Source organism: Akanthomyces muscarius, chromosome 3 (assembly GCF_028009165.1).
Source record: "Akanthomyces muscarius strain Ve6 chromosome 3, whole genome shotgun sequence".
Taxonomy (NCBI): domain Eukaryota; kingdom Fungi; phylum Ascomycota; class Sordariomycetes; order Hypocreales; family Cordycipitaceae; genus Akanthomyces; species Akanthomyces muscarius.
In genome coordinates this window covers 3,991,010-4,004,157 of record NC_079243.1, presented here as the reverse complement: position 1 = coordinate 4,004,157, position 13,148 = coordinate 3,991,010, and the positions used below count along the sequence as shown (strand labels likewise).

At 52.6% G+C, this 13,148-nt stretch overlaps 5 protein-coding genes across 5 annotated transcripts; 4 read left to right on the top strand and 1 right to left on the bottom strand.

Moving 5' to 3' along the window:
- Positions 1-150: 150 nt before the first annotated feature.
- Positions 151-1,179, top strand: LMH87_002700 (uncharacterized protein; the record flags this gene model as incomplete). The annotated part of the gene is made up of 7 exons (XM_056194198.1): positions 151-180; positions 262-315; positions 388-483; positions 547-726; positions 797-841; positions 892-994; positions 1,070-1,179. The coding sequence occupies 7 exons, from the start codon at positions 151-153 to the stop codon at positions 1,177-1,179; spliced, it is 618 nt and encodes a 205-aa protein (XP_056051161.1).
- A 1,082-nt stretch (positions 1,180-2,261) lies between these two features.
- Positions 2,262-3,872, top strand: LMH87_002699 (uncharacterized protein; the record flags this gene model as incomplete). Its single annotated transcript, XM_056194197.1, has 4 exons — positions 2,262-2,333; positions 2,394-2,470; positions 2,542-3,286; positions 3,363-3,872. 4 exons carry the CDS (start codon positions 2,262-2,264, stop codon positions 3,870-3,872), a joined length of 1,404 nt encoding a protein of 467 aa, XP_056051160.1.
- A 2,007-nt stretch (positions 3,873-5,879) lies between these two features.
- LMH87_002698 (uncharacterized protein) lies at positions 5,880-6,554 on the top strand (the record flags this gene model as incomplete). Its single annotated transcript, XM_056194196.1, has 3 exons — positions 5,880-6,007; positions 6,305-6,391; positions 6,464-6,554. The coding sequence occupies 3 exons, from the start codon at positions 5,880-5,882 to the stop codon at positions 6,552-6,554; spliced, it is 306 nt and encodes a 101-aa protein (XP_056051159.1).
- A 520-nt stretch (positions 6,555-7,074) lies between these two features.
- Positions 7,075-8,496, bottom strand: LMH87_002697 (uncharacterized protein; the record flags this gene model as incomplete). The annotated part of the gene is made up of 6 exons (XM_056194195.1): positions 7,075-7,660; positions 7,720-8,151; positions 8,213-8,237; positions 8,289-8,303; positions 8,383-8,411; positions 8,468-8,496. 6 exons carry the CDS (start codon positions 8,494-8,496, stop codon positions 7,075-7,077), a joined length of 1,116 nt encoding a protein of 371 aa, XP_056051158.1.
- A 797-nt stretch (positions 8,497-9,293) lies between these two features.
- Positions 9,294-10,854, top strand: LMH87_002696 (uncharacterized protein; the record flags this gene model as incomplete). The annotated part of the gene is made up of 4 exons (XM_056194194.1): positions 9,294-9,467; positions 9,519-9,605; positions 9,662-9,793; positions 9,847-10,854. 4 exons carry the CDS (start codon positions 9,294-9,296, stop codon positions 10,852-10,854), a joined length of 1,401 nt encoding a protein of 466 aa, XP_056051157.1.
- Between the last annotated feature and the right edge of the window lie 2,294 nt (positions 10,855-13,148).

Below are 13,148 nucleotides of genomic sequence, written 5' to 3'. Positions count from 1 at the left end.
AGAGCCCTACTCTAGGTGGCAGACTCCTAGAAAAAAGGGGAAACCACGACGCGACCGCTCACCGACAACGTCCACTCGGCTGGGCTCTCTCCGAACGCATCACGTCATTGACGACACACACGCGACTCCTTAGCTAAACAGCCGCCCAGCATGTCGTCGCGCAAGAAGGTGCTTCTCAAGGTGTGAAATATCTGAAAATACCAGCCACGAAGATGGTGGAGGGCTGGGGAAGGGGATGATGTGCTAACGGGGCGTGTTTAGGTTATCATCCTTGGAGATAGCGGTGTCGGCAAGACCAGTCTGATGAAGCAATATGTACGAACACTCTCGGATCTTGACCATGAGTATCGGTATGGAATACGAGGCTAACGCGGTGATGCGTCACAGGTCGACAAGGAATTCAGCGCCAGCTACAAGGCCACCATCGGCGCCGACTTTTCGACAAAGGAGGTTTTGGTAGACGATAGACAAGTCACCATGCAGGTACGGCAGCAGCAGTCTTGTTCTAGGTTTACAATGCGAAAGTGGTGGGCTAACTTATGATAGCTGTGGGATACGGCCGGCCAAGAACGCTTCCAGTCGCTGGGCGTTGCCTTTTACCGCGGCGCCGACTGCTGCGTCCTCGTCTACGACGTCAACAACGCCAAGAGCTTCGAAGCTTTGGACAGCTGGCGCGACGAGTTTCTGATTCAAGCTTCGCCCCGCGATCCTCCCAACTTTCCCTTTGTAGGTGGACCCAGAACTGGCGATGGCAAACAAATGCGTTGGAGTGTAGAGGCTAACCCATTGTTTCTAGGTTGTCATTGGCAACAAAATTGATGTCGACGAGAGCAAGCGAGTGGTGAGTGAATCTGCAGCTCGTGAATATCTGCGTGGTGCTAACTTACCTAGATTTCCAACAAGCGCGCCATGACATTTTGCCAGTCCAAGGGCGACATCCCCTACTTCGAGACGAGTGCCAAGGAGGCCATCAATGTCGACCAGGCTTTCGAGGGTGAGTTACATGTTCCATATAGGAAATCGGGCACTCTCGGAGAGAAAAGACACCTATGCTGATACCCTGAAACAGTCATTGCCCGCAACGCCCTCGCGCAGGAAGAGTCAGAAGAATTCAGCGGCGACTTTGACGACCCGATCAACATCCACATCGAGAACGACCGCGACGGCTGTGCCTGTTAAGATGCTGGCCGGCAGGTCTTTTGTCTGTTAGAAAGGGTTGCATTGTTTATAATGTGTTGGATCCCGAAATAGACTGTTGATGAGAGGGGGATAGGTCTGGAGGAGGGGGAGACGTGCTTTACCCCGTCGCCGGGTTTAATAGTTCGCGCAGTCATTTTTTATGTAGCATATCTCGATCAGGAGTATTGATTTTATCCACGAAACTGTTATTGTTAATGGTAAAGAGCAACTCTATTGTGAGCTTGGGTTGATGTTGTTGAGGCGCTTCAAGTGGTGCAACTTGTGGGCTGATCTTTGGTAGGAATAAGTGATGCGCTGTAAATATCAGACCACTGCGCGGAAACAAGCTGAGAGAAACGACGGAGAAATAATAAAGTGCAGCGAGCTATGCATAGAGTAGAGCTTCGATATAGCTGTGCCGAGGGTGGCACATCCTTAACCGAGGGGCCGTCGCCAAGTCCACGGAGTATCAAGCTACCCCCACGAATGATCTGATGGACAGTGGACACAACTCCGGGATTTTCGACGCCTCAAAATAGCTGAAATAAAGAGCTTAAAAAGCCATCTCCGTTAATTACTACACGGCAACGGGCTTTTTGAAGCGTTCCTCCAGACGGCGCCGGGGTCGCAAGCTGTCGCTGTATCCACCCACCGCCCGCCCGAGGCTGGGGCCGCCGTCCGCCAGTCCACTAATCAACGCGCGCCAAAGCTTCCCCAGAGCCTCGGCTCCGTTTTGCGATCGGGTCGTTCTGTCAAAACTCCGGTTCTGCAAGCTCTCACTCTCACTCGGCCTGGTCCCCTCTCATCTCTTCTCCAACACACACTACCTTGTACAACCCGTCAGCAGTGACAAGTCTCCATCGTTTCATCAGAAAATCATCAACTAGTCTGACGTTCCTCCACAGAACTGCTTGCTAGTTCGTATTCGAACTCGCCGCTCCCCGCGTTAATAATCCCCGTTCCCCGTCTTTTATTTGTCCCGTTGCCCCCTCCTCACACTCTGTGGCCTTTTTCTTTTCCTTTATCCTGAAGAAGTGGACGAGTGAAGAAACAAGTCCCCGTACATATAGCAATATACACGAATGCTGGAAAAAGACTCTTTTCTGTCCTCACCGGTTACCAGTCTCATCATGTCGCACAAGATTCCCGCAATTGTACGTGCCCCAATTCCATGTTCCCATACCCCGTTGTGAAATGGCCTGACATTTTTATAGGTCTCCCACCTGGTGAGCGACCGGGCCAAGAAGATGATTGACGTTGTTGCCAAGTTTGTCGAGGAAGAGTGCATCCCGTAAGCACACATTCCACCCGCTGCCACATCCCACTCGCACTTGCTAATCCCGGTCCTCCCGCCATTCGCAGTGCCGATGCCGTTCTCGAAGCCCAGATTGGCGAGGGCGACGCCCGCTGGGAAAACCACCCGGCCATCATCGACGACCTCAAGGAGCAGGCCAAGAAGCTCGGTCTGTGGAACATGTTCCTGCCCAAGGGCCACTACAAGGAGTCGCCCGGCTGGACCAACCTCGAATACGGCCTCATGGCCGAGTGGCTGGGCCGCTCGCGCAGTGCCTCGGAGGCGTGCAACTGCGCGGCCCCGGACACGGGCAACATGGAGGTGCTGGCCAAGTACGGCAACGAGGCGCAGAAGAAGGAGTGGCTCGTGCCGCTTATGGATGGCAAGATCCGCTCCGCGTTCCTCATGACGGAGCCCGACATTGCCTCGTCCGACGCCACCAACATCCAGATGGACATTCGCCGCGACGGCGACGAGTACGTCCTCAACGGCTCCAAGTGGTGGTCCAGCGGCGCCGGCGACCCCCGCTGCCAGCTCTACATTGTCATGGGCAAGACGGACGCCGCCAACAAGAACGTCTACGCCCAGCAGTCGGTCGTGCTCGTGCGCGCCGGCACCCCCGGGGTCAAGATTGAGCGCATGCTCAAGGTCTACGGCTACGACGACGCGCCGCACGGCCACGGCCAGATTACCTTTACCAACGTCCGCGTGCCCGTCAGCAACATGGTTCTCGGCGAGGGCCGCGGCTTCGAGATTATCCAGGGCCGTCTGGGACCTGGTCGCATCCACCACGCCATGCGATCCATTGGTACTGTAAGTTTAGCACTTTTCTTTATCTCCCGCACAAAGGTTTCCTCTTTGTTTAGGCGCTAACAAACGTCTGTTCCAGTCGGAAGTGGCTCTCGACTGGATGCTGATGCGCGTCAACGACCCGCGCAAGAAGCCGTTTGGCAAGTTCCTGCGCGAGCACGGCGTCATCCTCGAGTGGATCGCCAAGTCGCGCATCGAGATTGACGCGGCGCGCCTCATCGTGCTCAACGCGGCCGTCAAGATGGACGAGCAGGGCCCCAAGAAGGCGCTGACGGAGATTGCGCAGGCCAAGGTGCTGATCCCGCAGACGGCGCTGACCGTCATCGATCGGGCGGTGCAATCCTTTGGCGGCGCGGGCATCTCGCAGGACACGCCGCTGGCCAACATGTGGGCGGGCATCCGCACGCTGCGCTTCGCCGACGGGCCCGACGAGGTGCACCTGCAGCAGATGGGCCGCAACGAGAACAAGCGCGGCAAGCAGGCGGCCGACAAGATCAAGTGGCAGCAGGCCAAGAGCAAGGAGCTGCTGCAGCGCTACGGCGTCGAGAAGAAGGAGATTGGCTCGCAGATTAAGCACGCCAAGCTGTAGAGGTGTGCGTGTGTGTTTGTGTGTGTAAAAACAATCTACGCTATGAATCTATCAAAATAAGACTGATGTACAATACCTAAGCTGTCATGTGTGAGGTGACATGTTCATGTGTTTGTACTTTCCAACATCAAATGGACACTCATGAGCCGCTTCGGCAGCAAAACTCCTATTCGAAATAGAGTCCAAGTCTGATACATCACGACCTTCTTCAGCGGCATGCCTCCTGAGCAAAGCCATAAGCGGCTCCGGCGAGCAAAAGCATCCGAAGGCGAAGGCGGCGGGCGGGTGCCCAATATCTACTTGGACTGCTGGGGCTGATGCCGAAGCGGTGGCTAGATGTTTTGAGTACAGGAGCATTGTGAGGATGGCGTGGAGGGAGAAGCAGGCGCGGGAGAGCCTGCTGTGCGGTCCTCGTCGGGGACGAGGTGGGAGGCGAAGAGCAGGATGAGCTCCGCGGGGAGGTCGATTAGGGTTTGCTGCGGCGGCATTGTGGGTTGGAGGTAAACGTAGTCATTGCGGGCGATGATGGTGATGGGATGTTGTTGGTGGTGTTGGGGGGTGATTCCGTTGTTTGATTCAGCTGCCTGCTCGAAGCTGAGGCGGCCTACTGCCTGACAGCAAATACAAACCGGGAGTAACACACATGCACATAAGATTGGCGAAAGTAATAACCGAGTCAAAATAATTTCACCATTTTAATGCAAATTGATTAAGTTTTGTGGATAGCAATATTGCGTCCTGTTATGCGTGCACGTTTACACAGCAGGAAACACGACGTCTCTGCTGTCGGGTCGGGAGTGGTTGTTTTGTTGCTGCTGGCCTGTGCGGCAGATCAAAATTCATGCGACCCAGACGTGAATGGGATTTGTTCGGCGCACCACCACGTCACCTGCATTCGGGCAACACCGTTTCTGGGGTGAATTGGCATCGTGAGTCACACGTATGAGCAGGGTCAGCGATATAGGTCGGGAGTTGTTCTTTTGCCATGTGTTTAGTTGCACTGCGTGTAGAAAGTACGTGGTGCTGATAGCCTAGCTTATAGCTACCAGGCGACTCGGTAGGTAGCCAAGTACAGCTGGATGCAAATAGCCATTCAAGCTTCGTGCCTAGGGAGAGTGTGCGTCAACGACGGCTAAATTTAGGTACAGAACATTCCTCACAAGTGCCGAGGGAAAGTTCTATGACTGGCTATCGCTTTTTGCATAATGTAGATTCAGACGAAACAAACTCGTGTCGTCCTGTCATCGGTGTTTCCGTCCAGGGTAGCCGTAACCAGGAACTCAAGTCACAGCGCCTCTCAGCCACCAGCAACCGAGAGGCTGCAGGCCACCAGACGTCCCCACCGAAGCCGCGCCCCAACTCCACCACCAGCATTCCCGGCCAGGTACCCGTTTCTCACACGTTGCCGTGCCGACCACCTCCCAAGTTTACTTTTCGCCACCATTTTTCCTTTCCTTGGTGTGGGTGTGCGCAGCTCGTGAAGCACATGTACAAACGACCTAGATCGAAAATACCACATCGGCCGTGTAACTCTTTCGCCTTTTTACTTGTATCTTTTTTTGTTGTTTACTGACCGTTTGTCGCCACTACTACACACCATCTTTGCCAGGATAAAAGAGACCCAGGTCGCCGCCCCCGTTTACACTCGCATTTCACAGATTACATTCCTCTCACGCTTTTTTTTTGATACAGAAGAAAGAGCAAGAAGAATCGTCATCTGTTGAATTTGGTATTTGAATACAAAAAGTGTTTCACGCGGGAACGACGACCGACAAGAAAAAAAAAGGGACCCCGACCGGACCACTTCTAGGCCTGGGCTGCAAACAACAAAAAGCAGGTCGCATACCTACCTACCTACCTTGCCTGCCTGTCTTGCTCTTGGACTTTTTCATCTACCTTGCTCCAATCAACCACTGCTGCGCAACATCAACGACAGCCTTTGTTCCCATCTCTACATATACAACAGAGTCCTTTTTAATCCGCTTCCACAAAACGACATCATTCACAATGTCGGCTCACGTTCTCGGCGACAAGGACATCAACGCCTCCATCGAGCAGCAGCAGCAGCAGTCCAAGGACGTCAAGAGCATGGACTACCACCGCCAAGTCTTTCAGAGCAAAATGGCCCAGGAACCGTATGTCCCTCGCAAAACCGCCTCTGCTTCCTCGAGCAGACCAACCACCACCACCACGTCGTCTCGTTCGTCTTTCTACCTCGCGGACATGTACTACAGAAACGCCACTATTGTTACCAATTCTTCAGATGCCTCTTCTTGTTCCACCACTGGTGCTTCTTCTTATCCCTCTCCTCCTGCCTCGTTGGTTTCCGACGATGACCCTACTTCTTTTTCTTTCTCTTCCTCCTCTGCGTCCCCGACGCCGTCGATTACCGCCCTGCCTCGGTTTCCCACTAACAAGTCCCTGGTTGCTAGTACCAAGCAATATGTCTCGCCCTCGGACAACATCATGAGCCCCTGCTCGGCCAAGATTAACGCCCTCCGCAATAAGCACGTCAGCAAGTAAGCAACAACTTAATCAAAACAAACAGCCTGCGGCACCTTTCTTGCAAAGCTAACCATGTTGTTCGACAGGGCCAAGCCAAAGTCGCTGTTTGCCCAGGCGAGCGCTAAGAAGCTCGGCGGCGACAATCTCTTTGGCAGCAAGTCCATCCCCAAGGAGTAAACTTGCAAAAAGAATACACGAACCATATCCAGGATGCGCGCATCCCAAGCATTCGCCGCTTGTGTACATATAGAATGCACCTCTTCATTTTTTCGGCAACTTTTTGTTCTTCGATTGGTTCTTTCTTGCCTGTTATGTCCTTGGGTTTGATGCGACGCAGAATTACATTGCCTTGACTTTTCTTCACAGTCTAGTCGCCGCCCCCACGATATGTCCTTGCTGAGAGTCCTCGACAACGTTCGAACGCTCAACAGGTGGCGGCGGCCGGATTGCCATTAAAAACAATTGGGCGTTTTTGAGTATTTTTTATCCATTTCCTCGTCGAGATGTGCGGATGCTTTTGGAAATGAATGGTACAAAAGGGTTAGACTACGAGTTTGGAAATTTGGTCTTTACGTTATACATTTCTTTTGTTTACCTCAGATTGAGAACAATGCTACATTGTTACATTCAGCACCTCACTGCTCTCGATACGTGCAAGCCTATGCAAAAATGTTTCTTTTTATTCAATCCTTCTTGTCTATGCTTTCCACCCACTGACAATATACACAACATCCTCGTCGCACACCATGTGGCCCAGGCCCACGCGCTGCGGGATATGCCGCGCGCTCGCGCCCCATACGAGGGCGTACTTGAATGTGTCCTTCATGTTTCTGTGGATGCGGTCGCAGACGTCCTCGATGGAGCTGTTGCTGCGCACAATCAGCGCCTCGGCGAAGCTGGGGTCGATGCCCTTGCGCTTGGTGTAGATGCGGATGAGGCGCAGCTCCTTCCAGCAGCGGTCGACGACGTCCTGCACGCCGAGGTCGAGCTCGCAGCTCATGACGACCGTGTTTGGCTCGCGCGCGAGCGAGTCGAGAAAGTCGAGCGACACGCTGTCAATCTTGTTGTACACGTACAGGCAGTTGATGTACTTGCGGTGGTCCTTCATGATGACGTCGATGAAGTCGTCGACGGTGGCGTCGTCGTCGCGCACCAGCACCTCGCAGTTGAGGATCTTGTAGTCGCGGAGGATGTTGTACAGCATCTTTTCGTCGAGGCGCTTGGGCGGCGACTGGAATGTGATTTTCATGCCGCCGGCTTTCTTGATCTTGAGGTAGATGTTCCTATGCAGGAAAGCAGTCAGCAAGTGACGATCAGGTTTCGTGCGGCGGGTGTAACGTACGGAGGACTCCGGTTCAGTCGGATGCCGACAGACTCCAGCTCCGCCTCGAGGAGCGCCCGCTGCTCGGCGCGCTTGGTCGCGTCGAGAACCATGAGGATGAGGTCGCTCGTCTTGGCCGCGGAAATGACCTGCCGACCGCGGCCCTTGCCCTCGGAGGCGCCCTCGATGATGCCCGGCAGATCGAGCAGCTGGATCTCGGCGCCGCCGTACTCGAGCACGCCCGGGATGGCCGTCAGCGTCGTAAAGGCGTACGAGGCGGCCTCGGACTTTGTTTTTGTGACTTTGGAGAGAAAGGTGGATTTGCCGACGGACGGGAAGCCGACGAGGGCGATTCGGGCATCGCCAGACTTGCTGACGTCGAAACCCGCGCCGGGGCCGCCGCCGCTGCCGGGGCCGGGCTCTAGCAGTTGGGCTCGCAGTCGCGCAAGTTTACTGTTCTGGTCAGTTTGGGATGAGGAGAGATGGTAGTTGTTGTATGTGAGTTGCGCCGTACCCTTTTAATAGACCCAAGTGATATTCTGTCCCGGTTGGTTAGTATCACGTCATGGCTTCTTGCTGAATGAACGAACCTGTGGCCTTGTTTTCTAAATCCGAGTTAGCAAGTGGTCCAATGTCAGAGTGTAGTCGGCTGATTCTTGTCCAACATGAGAGGGTATCACTTACTTTGTGTCCTCTTCATCTCATCCTCAATCCTAAAAACTTTCGTCAGCTTTTATGCCCGGTAGCTGGGCCGCGTGCGCCCACTTACTCCTTGATCTTATCCGTGATATTGACCATCTTGAACCCAGATCTTTAAAGACGGACTTGCCGTCTACAATATCCCTTGTCGTCTCGTTGGTGCGATATCGAAAAGTCGCCTGGACTCGCGGCTCAAAGCTCAAGGTGGGGGACGTGGCAGAATAGTTTGGCGGGGGAAGATTGCGCAGAAGAAGAGCTCACCGCCTTCCTTTATAGCTCGCCGTTCGGTGTGACCAGTCCATGTTTCGCTACTGCACGCTGCCTTTACAGGCGTAGGAGATTGAAGACAATTGAATAGGCTTGTTAGAGGTTTAGTGCTCATTCTTTATTGATGTAAAACAAAACATCCTCTCCACGTAAATTGGTCGTCTTCTTTTGCACGCGATGTGCTCTGTCTCTTCACAGCCGCTCAGCGCTAGTCCCCGACGGCTCAGTTGTCACGCCCGCTAAACTTGCTTCGTCACAGGCGCGCCACATCCACTAATAAGCTTGTCTTCAGCGCCCCCGCCAGGGGCCTAAATCTGCCTTGCAGCGCCTCCACCCGTACGTTCGGCAGTGCACGCCTACGATCGCCCAGGCCCATCACATCTGTTTCTGTACAAGGCCCACGCCAGAGTCAAAATTTGACCGAAACATTATCATGTCTGGAAAGTGATGGCAAGCTCAGCGGAAATAGAGACTCTCGGAACTACACTGGCTTTTAGGCTCAGCTTCCGCAGTCTCTTGTATCATACCCGCTGAAGCGCTGTACTTGAGCAGCCCACCGTCAAGGGATAGTACGTGTGAATTATCGATTGCGTGACATTTCTCAATTGAATCGACTTCAGTGGCCCGAAATGGCTCTGCCAGCTGTTCTGGGAATCACGTCTAGTAGTGACTCGGCCGTCGCGTCGCCGCAGACAGCTACCTCTGGCACTGACACCCAGCAGGTGGGAAAGAAAGCAGAGGACAGGCCCCGTCATCGCAAGACGCGGACAGGATGCTTCAACTGCAAGCGAAGACGCATCAAGGTGAGCGGCGTAGATGATCCGACTATACGTATAACTATTGACACCCTTTAGTGTAAAGAAGAGCGACCAGCATGTCGCAATTGCGTCAAGTCTGGATACACGTGCGAGTACCCGGCGCAAACTCGCCTGTACATATCGGTGAGCCAATGCAATGTATAGTACACTAGAGTATCGGTATCATTGACATCCATCAGCCTGACCAGGTCCCGCGTTTCACTATGTTGGATATGCACTTCTTTCAACACTTTCTTCTGCAGTGTCGTCCAGTTTATCCTCTCGGCAACGAGCAGGTCTGGAAACATGACGTTCTCTGTCTATCCCACCATGTTAGCATGTCTATTCTGACTGAAAATACACGGATCTGACAAGACCTGACTAGCACAACTTCCTCCTCTATGCTGTCCTCGGCTTTGCCGCTGCGGACCTGGAAGCGAATGGCGGGACGAACTCAAGCCTTTCTGTGCCCGCCATGACGTATCGCTGCAAAGCCATACACCTTTTCCGAAAAGCCATTGCATCTTTTCAGGAACCGGAAATGACCACCAAAGCCACAGTACCAACGGAAAGTAAGCATCCGAAACCGAGAAAGTCTGCCAAAATTGCGGGAGACCCCAAACCGCAGACCGATTCTCAGCACTACGGCCAGTCCATCATGTCATTTGACCAAGGCAGCGCGCTGGTAGCATCGTGTTACCTGCTCATGGGGCAGTCTCAGTACCTAGGGGACGGTATACAGGACTTTATGACGCTTACAAGAGGCTCTGCGTCTTTGCGGGCAGAAATGATACGGCTTGGGTTCCCGCCGCTGTTTCAGAACCTTGAGCCCAAGGATTCCATCGAAACGATGCGCAAGCACTTGCAAGAAATACCGGCCCTAGACAAGCCGTGGATTGACTCTGGGGAGACGTCGCTGGAGATGCTCAAGTTTATCTGCGCCGATGGCTTGCAGTTGGCCTACCTCGCCAACCTCGAGACTATTTTGCTGTACTGCAAAACAGACACGTTCAAAGTGTACACGAGCGTCATGGGCCATTTCATCTGGTGGCAGAGCCTGCCTTTTCAGGAGTTTCAGCGCATCATTGACATGACGGACCAGGTCAACATTTTGCTGGCTACGCATTGGGTCGCCTTGATGATGGCCATGTCATTCTTGCGGAAAGCGTCCATGAAAATTAACGAGGAATCCAAGAAAAAGCCGGAAATTCAGGAGAAAGGAAGGGGAGGCGCGAGCTCGCAGGCGAAGGAAAAGGGCAAGTGTACAGAGCCTTGGTACTACTGGCTCGTATGCATGAATCGCTGGATCAAGGACGACTACCGAAAGTTTAATACTTGGCCGCAGTGGGTGCAAGATAGACTGGATGAAAATGCCATGTACTTTTCTTCTTAGCACATTTTGCGCCATAAAATAAATGTCTTTATCAATAGCTGAACGAGTCGACAAGGAGACCTGGAACGTGTCAGGGCTGCCACTCTCGCACTTACACGGAGGCTCGCCATCACCCCCGACATCAATATTCAAGTGCCGACGCACAAGTCGTTGTAACCCTTAGGATACCGTAGACTGCGTCCCTCAGGTATGATTGTACTGGATGTCAAAAAGGCAAAAAAGAAATGTACAACACCCGGAGTTCGCTGGTCGTCACCGACCCAGCTACTATTCGGGCGCTCGAGTGGTTATCGCTCGGAGATCGGACGGGATCCAGAATTGTCACTCAGCTATGGCCGTACATGCTGAGCGATTGGATTAATTATCCATGTGACTACAAAGGTCATGTGTGGACGCGGTGTTCGTGTATGAACTCGAAGAGGATACGATGGAGGATGGCATCGAGACGTATCCTAGGCTTGCTGAAAGGGAGAATGATCAATACCTTGTATAAGTTCATTCCGTTTTAAACAACAGCAATCTTGATGACCCAAAAATATGAAGATTTAAAAGAAAAAGGTGTCAAGGCCTGCGAAGACTTTATGGGGCTCAAGCTTGAGACTGGAACCGCAGCCGCTAAATTTGACACTAGGTTTGAGATGCAAGCTTGTGTTTGAAACGTGAAATAAATATAGTAGTGAAGCAGTTTAGGCACATTTCCAAATTGACAAACCAGAGTAGTCAAAGCCAGTATAATTCGCAATGGAGAAGAAACTGTGCACGCAACATTTCCTATCCAGTAGTCACGGCGCCTGAGGACAAGGGCGAGCTCTGGGGTGCTGCGCAGAGAATTGGGTTGTTTTACGAAGATTGAATTGCAGCAAGTGCGAAATGGTGATGCCCGTTGTGCGACATAAACACCTGCCTAAAACCATTTGGCACCGCCTGGCGGGCGGCATACTTGACTTCGGCCGCGGCGGGAGTTGAAGCCGTCGCATTGTCCAAATTTGTTGCTTCTCGCGTCCCTAAACTTGACTTGGATCTAACGCGCTTCACCATTCTCCTAAAATTGCTCTGTGTCAAATTTGAATTCAGAGCCTCGGGGACTTGAGGCAGAGGCGGCACTGGCGGGGCCTGCGTGTCCGAGCCTTTTCGGCCAAACTGACGTCCCTTTCTCTTCTCTTTGGCAAGTCTTGGGGTTTCGGCTGTCTCATCTTCGATTTCGTCGTTAGAGTCAAAATTGTACTAGGAGCGACCAGGTGGGCACCTGCAGGTCACCCAATTAGTATACTGGGTCACGTGACTGGATCAACGCGGATTACAGTAAGCCGCTCGTCGCGATAAACAAGCCCTTTAGAGCCTTCTGTAAGGCCTAAAGAGGTATTTTATATTTCCTCTGTGCTGTGTCTGGCTGTTGGGGATTTTCCCGAGCTGTGAGCCTTAAAGCTGGCATCAGTTCTCCCCCTCCTCCTCGAGAGTATTCCGGCCAGCATGATTTTAGGAAATACAAGCAAACTGCATTACAGCACAGCAGCTCTCCGCTGACACAAGCTGTTCGGAAGACCCTTTTGCTGATTTGAGTGGGATTGCCCGTGGCGGTTAACGCGCAACTGCCACATCTATGAGACCAATTCGGCGGAATCTGGGAAGGTGGTCACTCAATGGCAACCTGGTCAGGCCCCCGTGCTCGGCCTGGCGTACTTTACCTTGCCAGATTGGAATCAGTTGTTGAAGGTTGATGAGAACGTCTTTTTGCTTACAATAGAGCTTTCATATCGACGTTAAACAATATTACTATACAATACTCTAAGAAACAGACCTGCTGTGACTTAGTAAATAAGCCGTTGTTACATCTATCTTCAGCAGCTAAAGCATGGCCTGTCAATTTGAGACTGCTTGTTAGTGTACTTTGTCTTCAAACTTTTCACACAACATTTATCGCAGTATAAATACAGTGGTCAATTTACTCTAGGGGTCAACAGAAAATCATATACCGTGTCGGTTAGGCAAGGGCGAAATGCAGGTAATGCTGATGCAAAGAGTCTCACAGTGTAATTACCACTTGGCATGTAAGTGGGGTGTGTTAAAGGTACTTCAGTACATTCTAACTGTACACTATGGCCACTGCAACTGACATAGCTGCAATTAAGCCAATGCGGCCCGGCCGACAGGACTGAGCAGCACCCTCCTCATCAGGCTTGTTCTCGTCTAGAGACTCGCCACCCGACGACTCACCGTCGAGCCAGCTCTCAGTCACCCTTTGAAAAGCCGTCAGGCAAGTTTCGGTCTCATTATCTCTTTTAAAAAAGTAGTCT